This window comes from Peromyscus californicus, unplaced genomic scaffold (genome assembly GCF_007827085.1).
Source record: "Peromyscus californicus insignis strain IS unplaced genomic scaffold, ASM782708v3 Scaffold_15__1_contigs__length_86483966, whole genome shotgun sequence".
In the NCBI taxonomy this organism is placed as follows: domain Eukaryota; kingdom Metazoa; phylum Chordata; class Mammalia; order Rodentia; family Cricetidae; genus Peromyscus; species Peromyscus californicus.
In genome coordinates this window covers 48,953,373-48,975,154 of record NW_026294447.1, presented here as the reverse complement: position 1 = coordinate 48,975,154, position 21,782 = coordinate 48,953,373, and the positions used below count along the sequence as shown (strand labels likewise).

Below are 21,782 nucleotides of genomic sequence, written 5' to 3'. Positions count from 1 at the left end.
TCTCAGCTGCTTGTTCTCTTTCTAATCAGGTACAAGAGGAAAGGAGACTCCTGCCTGGGCATTAATCCTAAGAAACAGTGCATATCTTGGGAAGGGACTTCTGCAGCTAAGAAGCATTCACACAAGCCCTTGGAGCGCTATTTTACCAAGAAGAGTGTGGGATTAATGCGCACTGAGGGGATTGCTGTGTGTAGTAACACTGAGCCCCCTTCCTCTGAGCCAGGCACATTTATCCCCGTGAAGGACTCCGCTGATGTGGCTACCCCTGTTGCAACATGGCTGAATCCTCTGGGGATTTATGATCAGTCAACTACACAGTGGTTACAAGGACAGGGTCCACCAGAGCAAGAATCAAAGCAGCCAGACTCACAGCAGGACAGGGAGAGTGCTGTTCTCAAGGCCAAAGTGGAGGAGTTTAACAGAAAGGTGCGGGAGAATCCTCGGGATACTCGGCTGTGGATGGCATTTGTAGCTTTCCAGGTAAGTGTCACTGGCCTGGTTCTCTTACTTTGAAATGGAATTCTGATTTTACTCTGTAGCATCCATCCATCCATCCATCCATCCATCCATCCATCCATCCATCCATTCATCTATCCATCTAACCATCCGGTGGTACTGGGGATTGAACTCAGGATCTTACATATGCAAGCATTCTACCACTGATCTCCCAAGCTCTTCTTTGTTTCATTTTGAGCTAAGGTCTAAGTTGCCCAGGCTGGCCTTGAACTTGCCATCCTCCTGCCTCTGCCTCCAAAGTAGTTGGGATTATAGGCGTGCACCACTACCTACACTTGGTCCTGTCCTTAGCACTTTGAACTGCTCTGAAAAAGCCTGGGCCTGGTTTCTTGTTGGTTGTAGCCTTTGACCTGAGCTTGCTCAAAGTCCAGTGAGGAAGCCCAACCCTCTGAGAAGTACATGCATAGTGTACATACATACCTACATACATACATACATACATAGAGTAGGAATGCTGTGTGGTTATCTGGGAATGGAGTAAAACTTGAATAGAATCTTTCTTTTTTTTAGTAGGGGTTGGGGTGTGGGGCTGTGGTTGGAGGGGTTGGGGATGAGTGTAGGGTGAGTGGCTGTAGGGTTGATGCTGGGATGGAACCCAGGTCCTCACATGCTAGATAAGCACCGTATCCCTGATTGGGATCTCAGCTCAGGAGTGCAATTTTGAGAGAAGTGGCTGAGGACAAGGCATTCCTGAAGTGCAGAGTCCACACAGCGAGGGCTGCTCAGGGTCACCTCCCTAGAGGCGGGTGCTCCTGCCCTAGCGCACACAGCTGCGTCTTGGTCATTGGTTTCGTTTTTGAGTAGTTGGTCGATTGTGGCTGTTTGATTGGTAAGATTGGTTCTGCCCTGTTCGTGCACTATGCTAGTTACTGATGTATAAATCTGTGTTAAGAGCCACACAGACGGCTCAGTGGTTAAGAGTACTAGCTGCATAATCATGAGGACCAGAATTCGGATCTAAGTACCCATATAACAAGCAAGACATCTGTGTATACCTGTGACTCATTTCTAAGGGGTGTTTGTGTGTTGTGTGTATATGCGTCTGTCTGTCTGTAGAGAAAAGCAGTTTGCTGGAGAGATTCTGCCTTAGGAATAAGGCAGAGTATGATAGAGGACAGCTGACACCCTCTTCTGTTCAGCTGTTATACACAGGCATGTGTGCCTACGTACATAACATAGGAACACACATGCACAAATAAATAGTAATAAGTGACTCTTTTTTTTTTTTTTTTTTTTTTTTTTTTTGGTTTATTGAGACAGGGTTTCTCTATGTAGTTTTGGTGCCTGTCCTGGATCTCACTCTGTAGACCAGGGTGGCCTTGAACTCAATAAGTGACTCTTAAAACCCAGAATGACAAGGACAGATAGTTCTGTCTGGAGATATAAAGGCAGAATACACCAGGTGTCACAGGCACCCAAGGAACTGTGTGTTTACTAAAAGGAGTTGTCGTAAGAGGTTTATCAATAAAATCTCACTAGTAGCTCGATTTGAAAGCCGGGAGCCCACTGGGAGTCATGCGAGCTGAGCACTGTTGAACTGAGGAGCACATGCGTGTACTTTGCATTAGTAAGCTGTTGTTCTTGTTGTTGAGGATGAGGTCATGAGGGGCCCTGGCCTGTATGCCCTTGAGGAAGGAGAGCAGGAGAAGCACCGGAAGTCCCTGAAGCTCCTCCTGGAGAAGAAGCTGGCCGTGCTGGAGCGGGCCATTGAGAGCAACCCGAGCAGCGTGGACCTGAAGCTTGCCAAGCTGCAGCTGTGCGCGGAGTTCTGGGAGCCCAGTGCGCTGGCCAAGGAGTGGCAGAAGCTCCTCTTCCTGCACCCCAACAACACGGGCCTATGGCAGCGCTACCTCTCCTTTTGCCAGAGTCAGTTTGGCACCTTTTCTGTGTCCAAACTCCACAGTCTGTACGGCAAGTGCTTGAGTACCTTGTCTGCTGTTAAGGACGGTAGCATCTTATCCCACCCTGTGCTGCCAGGCACGGAGGAGGCCATGTTTGGTAAGGAGATAAACAGAAGTGCTTGTGTGGGAGGGCTTTGCTTTTGTTTGGCTTTATGCTTATTTTAGAAAGGTCTGAATTGTCAGAGCAGATTTTTTATTTCAAGCATTACCACTCTGCCTAATTATAAGAGTGGGTAGGTAGGTGCTAGAGCCCATCCAGCTCACTGGGTAGGAGGGTAGGTAAGGTGCTAGAGCCTGTCCAGGTTACAGGGTATATGGTTAGGTAGGGGCTAGAGCCTGTCCAGCTCACAGGGTACATGGTTAGGTAGGGGCTAGAGCCTGTCCAGCTCACAGGGTGGGTGGGTAGGGATGTCTGTCGGCTTCCAGGGTAGGTGGGTGGGTAGCATGTTAGAACTAGCAGAGTTAGAAAAAGATGACTGGACACCTTTTCTATTTATTCACCAAGTAAACTTGTTCCAGTCTTAATTGCTTTGGCTGCCAGTGGTCTTACCTGTTGAGACCCCCAGTTATAGGGTGCCTGGCAGTAAGTACATGAGTACTTACTACATACAAGTAAGTGACTGGAATTAAATGTTAGTGTTTTTGGTGTGTCCCTCAATGATTTTGGCAGTTGTGAGGTACACCAGGCAACATCTTATGTAGTAGGTGGAGCTTCACTCTTCAGCTTGGGTTCTGGATTTATCCTTTATTGTGACAGTGTGCAGATTCTGATCTGGAACAGTGTGCACATTTCTGAACCTGTTTGAGCTTGTTCCTTATCAGGAGCAGTAGGCTAACACACTTGCTTTACGAGACCATTGTGACCATGAAGTGAGATAACGTATGATGTACCTGCATGTGACAAGCATTTATTTCATTGAACCTTCGTTATTAAGAATTAATTAGGGGGCTGGAAAGATGGCTCAGTGGTTTAGAGCATTTGCTGGTCTTCCAGAGGACCGGAGTTCAATTCCCAGCACCCACATGGCAGCTCCTAACTGCCTGTAACTCCACTTCCAGGTGATCTGACACCCTCACACAGACATATTTGCAGTGTGCATGAAATAAAAATAAATAAATGATATTTTAAAAAAGAGTTAATTATCATTAACATCTAGAGACACAGATGTATTGATTGCTGTAAAAATAATAAGCATTTCCCACACTGACAGAGAGTCTTGTATTTGGGGCTAGAAGGCATAGTTCCATGCATCCATGATACCCTAGGTTTAATCCCTAACACCAAGACTAAATAAACGACAGGGACTTTCCATTTGAAAACTATCTGATTTGATATTATTCATGATATGCTTTCATAGCTTAAAGCTACTTAGTAAGTGGAATTAACCCACCATTTAGATGAGCTGATTAGGCTGTTCACTCTTGGCTGAACATATGGTGAATAATGCCACCTAGTGATGGACTGAGTTCAGCTCTTTGCCATTGCTCTTATAACAGTGAGCTTTGAGTACTGGAGGGCTAACATTCAGGCCTGCCTTTTAGCTTATTTTAGAATATATATATATATTATATATATATACATATATGTATATATATATATTTATATACATATATGTGTATATATATATAATGGTTTTGTTGTTAATATTTGTGTTTTGTGTAGTTTTGTACAAAAAATAGAAAAGCTACACTTTGATTTAGTATGTTATTAGTCCTTTTCTTTGTTTATTTAAAAAAAATTTAAGCTAGGCATAGTGGTGCACACCTTTAGTCCCAGCACTAGAGAGGCAGAGGCAGGAGGATCTCTTGAGTTTGGGGCCAGCATGTCTATGGAGTGAGTCCGAGGACAGCAAGGGTTACACAGAGAAACCCTGTCTCAAAAACCAGAAACAAAAAATAGACTTTTCAGGTTTATTTTTATTTATGTGTGTGTGTGTGTCTGCACATGTGAACAGGTACCCGAGGAAACCAGCATAGGGTGCTAGATCCTCTGGAAGTGGTAGTCAGCTAACATGGGTGCCAGGAACTGAACTCAGGTCCTCTGGAAGAGCAGCAAGTGCTCTTAACAGTTGCGCTGTCCGTCCAGCCTGTTAGTCCTTTGAAATCAGGACACTGACGACACCGTGGAGGTGTTGAGTTGCGTTTTGAGAAATGACGTTTTCTCCTCCGTCTTATCAACAAGACCTCTCCCTTTTGCTCCTGTGCGCAGCCCTCTTCCTTCAGCAGTGCCACTTTCTACGGCAGGCCGGCCACGCAGAGAAGGTCATCTCTTTGTTCCAGGCCATGGTTGACTTCACCTTCTTCCAGCCTGACAGTGTGAAAGAGCTGCCCACCAAAGTACAGGTAGGGCACACTCTGTCTCTCCCAGAAATCCTCCAGTGACCAAGGAGAGTCCCTCCACGACAGCAGTGGGATGTGCTGGCCAGATAAATGGGGACCCCTGCCCCCAGATACAAAGTCCACGGAGAGGCTCGCTTCCTCCCTACCACCCCTGTTTGAGTGCAGCCTTGTCGCCACAATTTCGCCACCTTGAGCCGCATGTCACTTTCTCTGTCTCTTCTGGGTTGTGTTGCTACCTATTCATTGCCTAAAGTCTCTACTTGAACTATGAACAAAGTTCCACATGGGCGTTTGGTCAGCAGTCCTCATCACGAAGGGGTTCATCTTTAGTTAGGTGACCAGACATTTCCAGTGTTCACTCCATGTGGGAACGTAACCCAACGTAAGAGCTGTGCGGCTGTGAAAAACAACCACTTCTCTCTGTCCACTCTCTGCTTTGGGAAAGGGGCTGTGGGCAGGTGGTGAGAACATCTGGACTCAAGGTGAGCCCTGGGAAGAGTGTTTGAGAAGGTCTCATGTGAACTGCCAGTGCAGACCATTTTTTTTTTTTATCATGATGCTACCTTTAGACAAAGTTGGGTTAAAGAGTTACACCTGCGGCAGTGATGGCGCACGCTTTTAATCCCAGCACTCGGGAGGCAGAGGCAGGCGGATCTCTGTGAGTTTGAGGCCAGCCTGGGCTACAGAGTGAGTTCCAGGAGAGGTGCAAAGCTACACAGAGAAACCCTGTCTTGAAAACAAACAAACAAACAAACAAACAAAAGAATTACGCCTGTTAATACTAGTACAACTAATTTTTAATTAGCCTTTATATAAAGCAATTGAAAAGTGTGCTGTGAGGCTTTAATTCTGTGCTGTGCTTCAGCAGTGCTCTGGGTGCTATGGTCAGGCTCTGAATCCTCCTGTCTTCCCCTCTGCTGAGGCTCTTGATCTGGGATGAGAACAGTTTCTGCTCATGATGGCAGGGTTTCAGGGACCCCTGCTCTGCTGTGTTCAAGCCCCCAGCCATGCCTGGAGGTGTTGAGTCCCAGCAGCACAGTTCCCTAAGCATCTGCATGCAGCTCAAGTAGAGCTGCCTAGTCAGTAGGGTTGTACATTTCCCCTCTAGCCGGGAGAAGCCATCACCATAAATGTACTAGTATAAGACAGAACAGGGAGAGCCTGTGACACTGGTCTGTTCCAGTAGAATAAACAAGCTTATTATAAACATATATCATACTCTTAAAAAATCAGCCTTTGCTTGTATACATGGTTTATTTATTTCTTGCTGTACTGGGAATTGAACCCAGGCCTTTACAGTTGGTAGGCATTGAGTTTTTGTTTCTTTTGATTTTAATGACTGTTTCAAAAGCCAGTCTGTAGTCTTTCCAGCCCATTTCCTGTGGGTGATTGACACTCATTTGCTATCTAAGGCTGGTGTCAGCACACTCTGCCCTGTGACCCTCATAGGGGTTGTTCCCCTCAAGGCATGTCCGGCACCTGTCAGCCTATGATGTGCTCCCCAGAAAATTGCTTGTCCTCCAAAGGTTCCTTGAGAAAGTTTTCAGTAGAGTAGATTTTTGGCTGCCTAAAGTACTGTTGCTAGTCGATAACAAGATCAGGAACAGGATGAGTTCCTGTTCAGTGTCCATTCATTCTGTTCCTGGGGATGCCTGCCTGCCTGTAAGGTGCTTTACACACTTCAGATCTCATGTCTAGTGACAGCAGGGCCCAGCCTTCAAACGCAGATGGCTTCGTGCCACAGGTACCTCCCTCCACACATCTGTGCCCAAGGCATATATTGAGTTCTGCTGTGGGCTGAGCTAGATGATAGGATTAAGGGTGAGAGGAGCCTGCCCGCAGTGGTTAGACTGCACCGGCGGGGTCACAACTGGGAAACGCTTTCCTACTCACTGCAGACCCTTGTCATCAGACCTTGACCAGCCTTTCATAACCTGATCTTAGAAGTCACCGAGTCCAGCCCACACTTTAGAGCCATATACCAAGGGTAGAGTAATGGGGCTCTGAGGCTGCCTGCTGAAGTAATTCCTTTTTCTGCTTTGCTGTGCATATGGACTAAACATTGGATGTATGATGTTTTAGAGGTCCTGTGATCCCCAGATAGCCACCTGTGCTTATTTGGCCTGATGACTCTGGAGTCTCGCTTGTGGTTGGCCTAACTTCTGTTATTTAAACTTGAACAGGTGGAGTTCTTTGAACCCTTCTGGGACAGTGGAGAGCCCCGTGTTGGGGAGAAGGGAGCCCGAGGCTGGCGGGCATGGATGCATCAGCAGGAGCGTGGCGGCTGGGTGCTTGTCAACCCAGGTGAGTGCTTCCAGGAAGTTAGGGGCATGCCTTCTCTTCTGGGATTAGGTTTTCCCCTTCATGATCATTTCTCTGTAGAAGCTGCTTAACTGAGGCGGCTTAAGAGCACTGTACAAGCATCGGAATGTCAGAAGGACTTAACCAGACCCCATGGACTGCTGGAGCACCCAGCTCCCATTCCCAGCATGCAGTACTCTGAGCATCTGAGGGCCGGAGGCTTCCAGAAGAAGGGCTTTTCCAGGCTGCTCTTGAAGTAGCTAGAGTGTTGCTAGCCTCCTACTTCCTACTCTTCTGGGTATAGATTTAAGCCATTTTGCAGTGTTCAGACTAACAAATTCTTGCCTCTTTTAGGGACCTGAAAAACAGTATTAACTACCGTGTGCATAGTTGTCCTTCTGTCTGACGCCAAAGTGCTTCCTAGGTTTAGACTTCTAAAGAGCCGGCCAGGAGGAATCCAAGGGGACCACTGGTTCCCAGTCTCCTAGCCACAGTTTCAGTAACAGGAATGGGGCGGGGCTCAGTGGAGAAGAAGGTGCTTAATCAGAAGCCAGGTAGAGCTGGGCAAGACGGCATGCATTGGGGACCTCGTTTCCTACTTAAATTATTAGGACTTCCTTTGATTTTTAGTTCTGAAGTACTTGTAGGTGTGCATGAAACTGAAAAATGGAGAGTGTTTGTGCCCCCTGTGTCCAGAGGGCACTCAGATTTTACCAGTTTGCATTTCTGTGTGTGTGTACGTGTGTGTAGATATGTGTATGTGTGTATACGTGTGTCTGTGCACACATATTCATGTATATGTGTGTATACATGTGTGGTGTATGTGTGTGTGTGTATGTATGTGTATATATCTGTGTGTGTCTGTGTGTGTGTACGTGTGTGTAGATGTGTATGTGTGTATACGTGTGTCTGTGCACACATGTCCATGTGTATGTGTGTATACATGTGTATGTGGGTGTGTGTATGTATATATGTGTGTGTATATATCTGTGTGTGTCTGTGTGTGTACGTGTGTGTAGATATGTGTATGTGTGTATATGTGTCTGTGCACATATGTTCATGTATATGTATGTATATGTGTGTGGTGTATGTGTGTGTATATGTGTATATGTGTGTGTATATATCTGTGTGTGTGTGTGTACGTGTGTGTAGATAAGTGTATGTGTGTATATGTGTATCTGTGCACACATGTTCATGTATATGTGTGTATGCATGTGTGGTGTATGTGTGTCTGTGTGTGTGCTTATGTGTGTGTGTCCCAGGCAGTTTCGTCACTTGATTAGCTTTGTGCAGTCTTCCTCACAGTCATGACACAGAACTATTTCGAGACTTCAGGGCTTTGTTTATTGTGCCACTGTTATTTAGCACATTGTCCTTACCCATAGCTACTGAACGCATGGATCTGTTCTGATATATATTATAAATGGAATCATTATTAGTGTGTGTGTGCATGCGTGTGCATGTTACATGTATGTGTGTGTGTAGGTGTGTATGGGTGGTGCTGGCTTAGGCATGCACATGTGTGGAGGTCCTCTGTTGCTTCTCACCTTATTTTAAGAGACAGTTTGCCACTGGATCTACAGCATCCCACTTTGTCTGGACTTGCCGTCCAGCAAGCCCCAGGCTCACCTGCTTCCTTCTCTTTTCCCCGACCCCATTGATGGGTTACGGGTGCATACTGCCATCCCGAGTGCTGGTGATCACAGGCAGTGAGCCCTTCGCCCACCAAGCCGTCTCCCCAGCTGCCATACAACTTGAAAAAAAGAGTTGCAAAGTAAAATAGAAGATTTACCATGGTAACGGCTCTTCAAAATGCACTTCAGGGCGTTAAGTGTATTTACATGGTGCAGAGCTGTTCCCGGCTGTTCACTGTTTTCCAGCTGAACTAGTCTTGGTTATCATCATCCCTTCCCTGAATCCTCTCCTCCCCTGGCAGCTACAGTTCTACAGCGAGTATCAGTTGCTGACTTCAGGAACCTTCTGAAAGAGGAGTCACATGCGTGTCCCTGTGTAGCTGGCTTCTACTTCTAGTGTGTTTGGGAGTCATCTGGGTTATAGCATGTGCCAGAATTTCCTTTCATTTTAAGTTTGTATTATAAATCCCTGTGTGTGTGTGTGTGTGTGTGTGTGTGTGTGTGCCACATTTTGCTTATCCATTCTTCCTCGGATGGATGCTTGGGCGCATCTTTGGTGGTTCTTAGTGGTGCTGCTGACTGACGCGTGTGCCCTGACTGACTCCACTTCCAGTCCTTTAAGGTATACATTCAGAAGTGGAATTGCCCCGTCATGTGACAGCGTTTTAATTCTTTGAGCTGCCGTCTTGTCTTTTACAGCTGCTAGCACCATTTGAGGTTCTTACCACCAGGTCCAGGTTCTCCATCTCCGCAGCGTCACTTGTGTTCTCAGAGGGGACTTTGTTTAGCTCAAGTCCCTGGGGCTTGTTCATGTTATGCTGAGCACGAGTCTGTGATGTAGATAAGCCACAGTTTGTGTTCTTCCCCTAAGAAATCGAGGCCATTGTTTTTGGCTGTGATGAATAGGGCTGCCTTGAACACAGATGCTGAGGTCTTATTTGCTTGCATTTGTGTGTGGGTGTGTGGACCTCAGTTTTCACCTTTCTGCAGTTGTGGTGGGAGCCTGTTTGTTAGTTTATAAGATGGAGCCAAACTTTTTCTGGATGTGGTCATTCCATTTTCCTAAGCCCTAGAAATATTGGGCTTTGCAGGCAACTGAGGCTTCTTTAATACTGCATGTTCAGACTTAGGAAACAAAGTGAAATACATTGTTGGACATCCTAAACTTAGTTTTTAAATCAAACTATAGTGATAAATCATAATGAAAAATATAAGGCCATTGGCTAAGCATCAGATGTGTTAACCAGTGCAGTCATTAAATTCCATTTGTTCAAAATAATTACCTCTAGCTAGCTATTCTTAAAGTGCATTGAAATGAAATGGCATTAAGAATTCAGTGAGTCACATGTAGGTGGTGGCAGCATTGGCACAGACAGTGGTTTGGTCATCTCAGGACGTTCTGTTGGGCAGTGATGTTCTAGAATCCATTCTCAGTTGTTTTTTTTTTCTGTGAAAGCATTGAAAACACCACTGTTCCATCCTTTATCTGCTTGTTTTTTCTGGGACTCTCCCTGAGTCCTTGAGCCAGGGAGGCAGCGTGGTTGTTCTGTCTGTGTGCCGCATGCCCAGGGTAGCTGGCACAGAAGACCGGTGGTGATGGTGGGTGTATTTCCTGCTTCAGGGAACTAGATGTTTCCTTCTTATCTAGATGAGGAGGAGGAGGAGCCAGAAGAGGATGACCAGGAGATAAAAGATAAGACTCTGCCCAAGTGGCAGATCTGGCTTGCTGTTGAACGTTCTCGAGACCAGAGGCATTGGCGGCCCTGGCGCCCAGATAAGACCAAGAAGCAAACGGAGGAAGACTGTGAGGACCCCGAGAGACAGGCATGTACCCTTCACTACAGCAGAAGTGTTCCCCCCTTCCTCCCTCCCTCCCTCCCTCCTCCCCTCCCTCTCCCTCTGTCTGTTTGTGCATGGTAGCCAGAAGAGGACATCCTCTCCTATTATTCCCTACCTATTCCTTTGAGGCAGGGTCTCTCCCTGAACCCAGGGTTCTCAAATTTCTAGGCTAGGCTGGAAGTCATCAAATCCCAGTGACATTATGTCTCCGCCCTTCTGGGATCTGGGGTTTTAGGAGTGTGCAAGCCTGCTGTCTTGTTAAGTAGACGTTCAAGACCTGAACTCTGATCTCATGGTTTTGAACCACTGAGCCATCTCTCCAGCCCCCAGGACATGTGCTTTCCCTCGGTGGATGGGGAAGAGCTAGTGCTATACTTCACTTACGTCAGGAACTGATCTGGTGCTTGCTGCTCTGGGTAGGGGCTGGCATCTCTGGAGATTTGAAATAAAGGAAGATGTGCTATTTTGTTTGTTTGTTTATTTATTGTTATATTTTCTGTTGAGAGTCTGTAGCCCAAGCTGGTCTTGAATTTTGATCCTCCTGCCTTTAGACTCCTGAGTGCTAGGATTACAGGGATGTGCCACCACTCCTGGCTAAGAAGTGCTTTTTTGAAGCCTGGAATCGATGCAGTTTTTACAAGATACCAGTTCATTGTTTGGCTTGTAATGCGATGTGTATGAGGCTCTTGGGACCCTCCCTGCAAGTGAGGGGCCTTGAGGGGGCGAGTGGCTCTTGCTCACTGCTGGTCCCCTGTGTCTACAGGCTGTCCTCTGGCTAGTGCTCAGGTAGTGAGAGCTAGTGGATGCTGGAGAGCTACCGGAGCATGCAGGCCTCAGTGCTGGCAGCATTTGAGGTGGTGGTGAAAGGATGGAGTTAGGACCCAGAGAGTAAGGGTGGACCAGAAGAAGCAGCCTCTGGTGAAACCTCGGCAGGCCTGTAGCGGGGAGCAGAGAGCCTGGGAGCCCTCAGGCCCCTTTGCCAGTTGAGCTACCTACCGAATGTTTAAAGGGAGGGTCCTTGTTTTGGTGCTTGAGGATTTCCTAGAGTTCATAGTCTAGCTGATTTCTAGAGCAGACTGGGCAATTTCCTGTCATTTTGCATTTTCTCTGTCAAAGCCCTAGGGAGAAAAGCTTTTGGATGAGTCGATGGTTCAGTCCATTGAATCCTGGGCAGTCCAGTGTTATTGTGCTTGTACCTGACTTCCTCTACCAAGTGGCAAAGAAGCCAGTCAGTGTGAAAGCGCCTGAGATAGGATCGTGTCCTCGGCTGTGGGTTTTGAAGTGATGTACGAAGTCACCGTGAACACTTACAGCTAGCATCAGGCTCTTAATTGCTCTTTACACAGTCCATTGCTTCTGCTCTCTCCTTACCGTGTACCTGTTTATTTGTCTTTGAGCAGTTTTCATTTTTTGAAGCAAATTTCTAGAAAGAAACTACAAATAGTAAGTCTCCCACCCTAAAGTCAGAGGTCTCTGTAATTGTTATCTGCCAGTGTAGCTAGAGTTGTTTGCTTCCAAAGTCTAGATTTTCTGTGAGTCCAGCAGGTTGCTTTGGTAACTGTTGGCTTCAGCCTATTGGTCTTTCCCTTTTTCCCATGGTATGCACGAGTTCTCAATGGCCCCTCCAGACTGCAGCTCTGTTCCTCAGCCCCTCATGCTGCCTGGGGTCCAGGCTGCAGTTCTGTTCTCCAGCTGCTCACGGTGCCTGGGGAGCCTCTTGATTCTTTGTGTTTTGTAGAAGACCTAGCTGCTGTCTCTTAAAACTTGCTTTACTTTGGCTGACGCTGGATTAGTACATCTGTGTAAAGAGCCGTGCCACTGTGACAGCTCCTGTGTCTCACTGGCTGCGTCTCCTCTCCTGCAGGTGCTGTTCGATGATATTGGACAATCTCTGATCAGACTTTCCAGCCCGGGTCTTCAGTTCCAGCTCATTGAGGCCTTTTTGCAGTTCTTGGGCGTGCCTTCCGGCTTCCTGCCTCCAGCCTCCTGCCTCTACCTGGCCATGGACGAGAGCAGCGTCTTTGACAGTGAACTTTATGATGAGAAGCCCTTGACTTACTTCAACCCTTCGTTTTCGGGCGTTAGCTGTGTTGGCTACATGGAGCAGTTGGGCTCTCCTCGCTGGACCAAAGGCCACAGCCGAGAGGGCGAGGAGTTTGTCCGCAACGTCTTCCACCTTGTGCTGCCTCTGTTCTCAGGCAAGCGCAAGTCTCAGCTCTGCCTCTCCTGGTTGCGGTATGAGGTTGCCAAGGTAACTAGTTGTCTCCTCCCTCATTTCATGTCATGTCTCAGGGGATCGCAGGGGCTCCAGAAGCCTCCCAGAACCACTGTCACAGAACTTCCTCCTTGAGTGGCCCTTGCAGGCGCCTCAGATGTGGAGGAGCAGCAGGAGACAGGCCAGTGCTTAGTGGCCAGAGCTGTGTGTTGTCTGCGATTATCCAGGCACTTAGTGCTAAGAGCCAGCGTCAGCCTAAGCAGGGTTAGAGGATCTGGGGCGTCTTAGGACAGGAAAATAAGCTGCTTATCCTAATAGCTGTCAGCGCAGCGAGGTCCCAGACTCTGCTCTGCCCTCTGCTGGCCAGTGTTAATACTAACTCTTACGGATGATGTGCTCTCAATTCATTTCTAAAACATACATGTCCTTTGATAATTTCATACACAAATACAGTGTATTTGGATCATAGCTACAGAGTTCCCCCGCCCAACTCTTTGAGGAACTCCCGCCCCACTTCATGCCTTCCGTTTTTTAATATGTAAGTCCTCAAACTATCTGTGGCTTACACACAGCAGGTTGTATGGGAGTTGTGTCTTTGGAAAGTGTCCTTGACTGGATGATTGAGTCATTAGAAACATGGAAGAGAGATGTGGGCTCAAGGTGTAGTTCTTCATTTTCCACTCAGTGAGCTCTTGCCTTTTGGACAAAAGAGAAATGTGGCCCATCTCTGGAGATGAGCATTTGGAGAGGGTTGGGCCTGTTTGTTGAGAATTCAAGTGAAAACCTTGTCTGTTCATGCTGGCACCCCGATTTCATTGCTGGCTCAGGGGGCTGGTGTCAGCCAGATCTGACAGAGGAAGTGTGGACTGCTGCCTCGCCAGTGCCTCCTCAGCCTGACAGGACAAGGGAGTGCTTGGGGGACCCAGCGTTGTTCTTTTCTTTTTGCTGTAGGTCATTTGGTGTCTACACACTAAAAAGAAGCGATTAAAGTCTCAGGGAAAGAACTGCAAAAAACTAGCTAAGAATCTCCTTAAAGAGCCAGAAAACCGCAACAACTTTTGCCTCTGGAAGCAGTATGCACACCTGGAGTGGTTGCTTGGCAACATAGAGGATGCCAGAAAGGTGTTTGATACAGCACTCAGCATGGCAGGCAGCAGTGAGCTGAAGGACCGTGAACTCTGTGAACTCAGTCTGCTTTATGCCGAGCTGGAGATGGAACTGTCGCCTGACTCGAGAGGAGCCACCACAGGCCGGGCTGTCCATGTGTTAACGCGACTGACCGAGAGCAGTCCCTATGGGCCCTACACTGGGCAGGTCATGGCCACTCAGGTTCTGAAAGCTCGAAAGGCTTATGAACACGCTCTGCAGGACTGTCTGGGACAGACTTGTGCCTCTGACCCAGCTACCGCAGAGTCCTTGGACTGCCTGGGTAGCTTGGTCAAATGCTTTATGCTTTTCCAGTATTTGACTGTAGGGATCGATGCTGCTGTGCAGATATATGGACAGGTGTTTGCCAAGCTGAAGGGCTCTGTTCTCCCAGAAGGTCCTGGGCCAGAGGGCAGCGCCAGCTCTCAGAGTTTGAGCAGTGTTCTCGAAGCTGTTACCCTGATGCATACAAGTCTGCTGCGATTCCACATGAACATTAGTGTGTACCCTCTGGCTCCACTCCGAGAGATGCTCTCAGAGGCTCTCAAGCTATATCCAGGCAATCAGGTTCTCTGGAGGGCATATGTACAGATTCAGAATAAGTCCCACAGTGCTAACAAGACCAGGAGGTTCTTCAACATCGTCACCAGGTCTGCCAAACACTTGGAGCCTTGGCTGTTTGCAGTTGAAGCCGAGAAGATGAGGAAGAGGCTGGTGGACTCTGTCCAGAGGTAATTACTGGCGGTCTCATGCCTGGGTCTCACAGACCTTTATGGGGTGGTTATTGTGTTCTCAGCCCCTTGCCAGGTCTCAGTCCCTGCCACAGCTGCTGCACTGCTCTAGATGCTTCTGCCAACAGACTGAAAAGTGAGTAAGACCCTTAGGAATAGCTCCATCCTCGTTAGAACCGTTGGTGACTGTCTTCCTGCACCAGGCGTGGACCTGACCTTTGTTTCTGGTGTACCTGAGATGGAATGAGAGCATTGTGCTGTCAAGCACGGACTCTAGAGGTCAGCTCTGATTCCAGTGCCCGCTCTGCCACTTGTCACCTGGGTGACTTTGGGCAAGCACTTCATGTCTTGGACAGTTTCCTCTTCTGTCAAGTGGGAATCATGGAAGAGCTGACCTCCTGGGCTTTCCTCTCAGATCCGGGGCAGCAAGTGCTTGGCCTGAAGGTGGTACACAGTAGCTGTGAGCTTCTGGCAGCATTCATCGAGAATGGCGTCATGCTCCACAAGCCTTCTTTTGACATAGTAAATGGTCATCCCGGAACCGGGAGCTTAGGAGTCATTGTTCCTTCCAGAATATTTGCTGCTGCTTCACGTCGGTCATAGACATAGGATTGCTTTTAATGATACCTCATTTTGCTTGGATTTTGTTTTTTCCATTGATAGTTTATTCACTCCACCTGAGTCTAAATCGAAAGACCTTTTCTCTCCCCAGGCAGGACTTTGCATTCTGATCACAGGGTGGGCTTGTGTAGGCTTCCTGGACAGGCTCAGCATAGTGCAGAAACACAGTCCTGGCCAGTGCCTTTGCTCCAGCCTCACCTGCACAGGCTGTCCGCATGCTCACCCCTGGGGGACAGCGCTTCCCGAAAAACTGATGGAGGTGCTGCTGACCTTGGTCATTGCTAGAGTATGTCTTCCTCCGTGATGTTGGGGACAGAACTCATCTCGGAATGACCTGAGTTCTTTCCTTGCAGAGTAGGTGGTAGAGAGGTCCACGCCACCATCCCGGAGACCGGCCTGACGCATCGAATCAGGGCCCTGTTTGAAAATGCAATTCGGAGTGACAAGGGCAGCCAGTGCCCCCTACTGTGGAGGATGTATTTGAATTTTTTGGTAAGAAAATATTTTTTGATTCTCTGTTTTTGTTTTGTTGAAGCCCCGTGTCTAAATTTATAAGCAGAAAAACCTGTAGTTGTTGGTAGCCACCGCCTGGGAAGGAGAGCCTTATTTTCAGCCCTTGAATTGCCATTGTTCTAGTGCTTTCTGTAGGGCTGGATTTGTGGATAGGTATTGTTTAAATCTGGTTTTATCATGGAATATCTTGTTTACTCCGTCTATGGTGATTGAGAGTTTTGCTGGGTATATTAGTCTGGGTTGGCATCTGTGGTCTCTTAGTGTCTGCACAACATCTGTCCAGGCCCTTCTGGCCTTCAGAGTTTCCATTGAGAAGTCGGGTGTTGTTCTGATGGGTCTGCCTTTCTATGTGACATCTGTCCAGGCCCTTCTGGCCTTCAGAGTTTCCATTGAGAAGTTGGGTGTTCTTCTGATGGGTCTGCCTTTCTATGTGACTTGGTCTTTTTCCTTTGTGCTCTAGCACAAGCACTTGACCACTGACTGTGTCCCCAGTACTTCCAGTCGGTCTCTAGAGCCAGTAGCCCAAGTCTATGGCCGAAGAGGGTTCTATGCCGAAATGGTGTTTGTGGTGCATCCTGATTGGACTGCCCAGCAGCCTGGCGCCGCCAGCAGGAAAACCTGGCTTTAGTCAGCCCCCTGCCCGACCTCCCCGTCCCCCTCAGTCTTCCCGAGCAGAGGAAAGAGCTTTAGAGTGACGGATCCTTGTGTATTCGCCAGCTCCACGTCCCAAGTGTCCAGATGCACACAGGGAAGGTCAGATGACAGAACTCTGCTGAGACCGCAGTGAGCCAGGTTTGCCTGGGTTGTGTGCACAAAACTGCTGTTGACCTGAAAAGTCTGGACCCGGAAGGAATTTGTATCTTTGATGAGGTGGTGTTAAAACCAAGGACTAGTTAGAACGTGACTTTGTCTGGCAGTTCCTGAGGCAGCTGGGTGGGCTCCTAGCACTTGGTTAATTAGTTACAGTTAAGAGAAAAAATGAATGAAAGCTCAGTTACATGGCGCAGTCAGCAAGTGTCTGGGGAGGATGGGAGAGACCGCCGTGAAAGGCCGTTGGGACTGGCTTGCCTGCTTGTGTGCTGCGGCCTCTGCACGGTGTGCAGACTTGCTAGCGTGCTTACTTTTCCTTGCAGAAATACAGAGGGTGTTAAAGCTTGCTGTGGGTTGGCTATAGGAAGAAAGAGACAAACAGCAGCCGAGTTTTCCTACTCAGTCCTACTTAGGTTGCACTTTGGCAGATGGCAGACTGAGTTTGAGGGGACGTTCCAGCTGTTACTCTGTGCACATCAGCACTTTGAGCCAAGCTGGTGGCGGTGTTGAGGAAATGACAGTTTCCTCCAAGACTCTGATTGTGTTGCTTCTCAGTAGCGAAGGACATCTAAGGAGATAAGCCAGTTACCCATGTGACCCGCTGTGCACAGTGCAGGAAGTCTCGCTGTGTGAAAGAGGAGCTGTGGCAGTTCCGGGTTGTCCCCGTTAGATCTTTACCTCCCATGTTGTGTGCTGTTCATCTCTGTCTGCTCACAGATCTTAGGCCATTTAGAAAGGCTTTCATTTTCAGGGCTGGTGGGAGAGGAAGCCTCAGTGTCACCTCAGGAAGTCACACAGGAAGTGCTAGAGAGAGGTGAAGCTACATTTGGGGAGGGTGAGGTCAGTTTTTATAAATTGCCTTTTAATTTTCTGAGTTGTTGTGTCCCCATCAGAAGGCGGCACACATCAGTTGGGAACAGAGATGCCCAAGCAGGTGATTATTAAACCCTAGTTAGCGTCTAGAAATGAGAGTGACAGTGCTTGTTCCTATTGCCCTGGCTGGCCTTTGGAGAGAGGAATGTGTGCCTGCCTCAGGGCTGACTTACGGCACTTGTTCACTGTATGCATCACATGGTGCCTGTGAGTCTTGGTTCCTGGGGTAGAAGGTGAAGCCTCTGTCTAGGATCTCCTTCCCTCCTGCTCCAGGAAGGATCAGATACTCAGAGACAGGGATAGTGTGACCAAGCCAGGGCCATTTATTTTTCCTACCTACAGTATTTCTAAAGAGAAATTGCCCACTGACAAGCCGACTGAGCAAGGAAATGGGAGACGCACACCTCAAACTGCCTCCTTAGAATGGGGACTGGGGGTATTCATGCGGTAAAGAAATGGGAACATGCTGCATGGGACGGGCCATGCATTGTCTGCACGTGTGCAGTCAGACCTCACAGTTCTCCCTGGGATACTGTTCTCAAAATGGGGAAGTGTGGCCTGAGGGCTGGAGTGTTTTCAACCTCCTGATGTCCAAGGTCACACTAACAAGACATGTGAAGAGCCACGGCCTTATCAAAAATGGCCTTCAAGTCCCTGAACGGTAACCCAGGCAACCATTATCATCATGATAATGCATCATCATGCTGCATCAGAGCTGCTATCTGGCTGTACTAGCAGGAGGCTGATCCCCCAGTCAGCTGTGGGACTTAGAGAACTGGGGATTTAAAGCCAACTGAAAGCAGGTAGCTGGGAGGGAGAGTACAAAACAACTGGTGTGATGAGACAGGCCAGCTGCATCTGGTGGCAGATCCTTATCGTTATTAAAGCTGGGTTCCTGACCTCCCGGAGCCTTGGAGACCACGTTTCTTATTTGTTTGATGGCTGCGTTTCTGAGAAGGGCTCTTCCATCCTCCAAAGATGCTTTTGAGCAGCTAAACATCCACGTTTACAATTGTTAGCCCTTCTTTAGTGAATGCCTAGCACGTGGTTGTGCTCACTAGTCGAGGGCCTGCCTTTGTAGCGGCTCCTCTCTGTTAGCTGTACTGCTTTGCTTTTGCACATTAGTGCTCTGCGAGGTCCCTGGTCTGCCTGATAGGACATGGTTTCCTAGTCACAATACCACGGGGGAACAGGGAACTCTGGGAGGAGGGAGTGGCCCTAGCATGTTTCAGCCCTGACAGAAATGCGCAAGGCCTCGGTGGACATGAAGAAGGTAGGGTCGGAGGAGGCAGGTAGCTTCCAGGAGAAACTGCTCCAAGAGGGGCAGGTGTGCTCAAGGCCGTGCCTGACTATGACATCGTGGAGGGGACGCAGTCACCTCTAGGCTCTCATCTGGCTTTGGGTCCTGCCCCACCTGATACAGGAAGGCCGCTTCCTGTGGTGACTTTGGAAGGAAATGCCAGAGAGCCGTTCTTACATGAGGCTAGCCTCCTTGTGCCTGGGCTTACTGGGGTCCAGGGTTAGCTGTACATGGCTGAGAGAGTGCAGTAACGTAGTTTTCTTCTTCTTCCTTCTAGTCAGTACTTAAGAGAGGACATTGAAGTGTGCTGACTTGAGAGGAAGGAGAGCACATTAGCTCTTTGGGGATCAATTCAGAGGCTCATCCTCAGAGCAGGAGTCTGCTGAGCCACACATATGACCATGGGAGTCACAGTCTTCCTGTGACCATGGGAATCAAACTTGAAAAACAGAAAGGGTGGCCGAGACTGAAGAAATGGCTTAGTGGCTAAGGGCACTTGCTGCTCTTCCAGAGGACCTGGGTTCCATTTCTAGAACATCCAGCAGGTGGCTCACATCTGACCCGAACATCTTAGCCATTCACACACACACACACACACACACACACACACACACACACACACACACACACACTCCAGAAACATTTGTGTAGTGTTTGGATCATGGGTGGCCTGTAATGATATTAATACAGTAGTGGGGCAGTGGTATGGCTCTTGCCTGGCCTGCAAGGGGCCCGCCAGTTCCAGGACATCTCACAGAGCAGCCTAGGTGGGAGCTGTAGAGAAGCCACCATCAGGCTACCTCTAAGGCAGAATGACCTCTAGGCTCTGACAGAAACTTTTAATAGGCTATGGGTAAATTAGCCTTTGAATCTTTACTATGTAGTCATTGTTTTAGACAGTCTCTTTACTTAGTCCAGGCTGGTTTAGGATTTGTGAGCCTCCTGCCGGCCTCCCCATGTGGATGTGCTGTCGTGCTTGTCTTACAAGGCCTTTCAGAGAAATGATGTAACCAGTACCCAGGGATCCTCGTTATTTGGTCTCTGAGGGTAATTTTCACAAAAATGGCAGATCATTTCCCATGCGTACAAAGTCATCAGCCTCACCTCATGGACATGTCTCATCCCAAGCCCTGTCACTAACACCTAGACAGTAGTGGTAAAGGAGGAGACCCAAGGCTTCAGAAATTAAGTGTCGAACGACCCAACACAGCAGGGGCCCAAGAGCATTCTCTGGAACTGGGAATCATCCCACAGGTTGTCAAGATGGTGTCACCCCGACACAGGCCAGCTTCTGGTATCTGAGGGCAGGCGCAGACTGTGTGCATTGTAGCCTTAGCCTCCCTGCCTCCATCACTCACCAACGATCTCTTCCTACCTCAGGTTTCCTTAGGGAACAAGGAAAGAAGCAAAGGCGTGTTCTACAAGGCACTCCAGAGCTGTCCTTGGGCAAAGGTAAGCTTTAAACACTGACGTCGTCTTCAGCTTCCCAAGGACCTTCCAGCCCGCCTCTGCTCAGCAGTGTCAGGGTGCGGCTTTGCCAAAGCCTTGTCCTAGCGACACTGTCCTGAGATGGTGCTCCATGCGGTTAGCGCTTTCCCAGCGTTCTCCTACAATGCCCAGATGCCCATGTCCTACCCAGATGAAGAGGCGTTGGTAAACCAAACCGAGGGTGAACTGTGGCGCTGACTCTGCTGGCCACGTCCAAGTGAGCGCTTCACTCTGTACTTCCTGTTTACGGCCATTTGCCGGTTCCCCTGGACATGCAGCGCTGCCTGAGCGAGGCAAGTCTCCACAGGCCGCAGAGTGACGGGACTCCCTGGGACCCTCCATGATCTTGCTCTGTGCTCACAGCCAGTGTTGTCTTTCTCTACTGCTAGGTGCTGTACATGGATGCCATGGAGTACTTCCCAGACGAGCTGCAGGAGATCGTGGACTTGATGACTGAGAAGGAGCTTCGTGTACGCCTGCCCCTGGAGGAGCTGGACCTACTGCTGGAGGACTAGCATACACCCCGGGGCAGTGCTGGTCTGCTGAACAGCGAGGACGAGGGCCCAGAAGAGCCATGGCTGTGCAAGGGCTTTCTTAACTGTCTGGCTGGGGTTTGGACTGACTGTTTTACATATTGTATATGTGGCCAACTATCTGTACAGATGGAGTCGTGCCAGTGATAAACCTTTTGTGCTTGTGTGCAGCTTCGTATTCCTTCTCTAAGCCCCCTGCTTAGTCAGCGCTTGCCTGGCACACTGCATGTGTCCATGATCCTGTCACAGGTCTGGCTACTTGCCATGGAGACCTCCCCTTTCCCTGGGCTGGTGAGCAGAGATTGTTCTTTATCTTCCACCCAGCAGATGGTTATTTAAACGTCTCCTGTCTTGCTCTGGTGACCAGCAGCATCCACAGGGACCTTTGGGTCTGCGTGGCACTGCTCAGAATCTACCCTCCATCGGAATCCAGGTGCCCATGTGCTCAGTACTGTGCAAACCCTCAGGCAGGGCACCAGCACCCTCTGCAGGAAGCTTGCTGGTGACCTTGGAGCAGGCTGAACCATGACCACAGCTGCTCCCAGTTGACCCGAGCTCGCCTTTTTGATCAAGAAGGCCATGAGAACGCAGTCATTTTTACTGTGGGGGAGCTCCGCAGCACAGCCTTTCCTGTTAGCCTGGCTGAGAAGCTGGCTTGTCTTGCAGGGATACCTGCAGGGAGTAGAGCCTCTTCCTGGCTTTTTCAAACAGGGTCTTCTGGAGTCCAGGCTGGCCTTGAACTCTTGCTTCTGCCTTTGCCTCTATTAATACTGTTTATTTTCTGTGTATGTTGGGATTTAGATACATGACCTTATGCTGTCCTATGATTGCTTCTCACTCTTCCATGTACTTATTTCTTACCCTTGGTCTTCAGCACTCCAGCCAGGTGGCATCCTCAGTGCTGAGTTTTGATGCTGTGTAGTTTCTCATAGATATCCATCTCCACACAAATAAATTGCACCCACTCTGCACAGGGCTACCCACGTATAGCCTTTGCTAGACAGAACTCTTCCCCAACCCC

General features: G+C 48.7%; 1 protein-coding gene across 3 annotated transcripts in view; it reads left to right on the top strand.

Moving 5' to 3' along the window:
* Nrde2 (NRDE-2, necessary for RNA interference, domain containing) overlaps positions 1-20,931 on the top strand; it is a 39,082-nt gene extending 18,151 nt beyond the window's left edge. For 2 of the 3 annotated variants that reach the window (XM_052738761.1, XM_052738762.1), the window contains 10 exons: positions 30-480; positions 2,109-2,514; positions 4,627-4,760; positions 6,941-7,061; positions 10,341-10,516; positions 12,396-12,782; positions 13,698-14,623; positions 15,598-15,736; positions 20,121-20,192; positions 20,618-20,931. In XM_052738761.1, coding sequence (XP_052594721.1) covers positions 30-480; positions 2,109-2,514; positions 4,627-4,760; positions 6,941-7,061; positions 10,341-10,516; positions 12,396-12,782; positions 13,698-14,623; positions 15,598-15,736; positions 20,121-20,192; positions 20,618-20,743 — 2,938 coding nt within the window. In that variant the 3' untranslated portion in view covers positions 20,744-20,931. Of the gene's footprint in view, positions 1-29; positions 481-2,108; positions 2,515-4,626; positions 4,761-6,940; positions 7,062-10,340; positions 10,517-12,395; positions 12,783-13,697; positions 14,624-15,597; positions 15,737-20,120; positions 20,193-20,617 lie in introns of those variants that run through there. The other variant, XM_052738763.1, reaches the window with a different exon arrangement.
* Positions 20,932-21,782: the final 851 nt, after the last annotated feature.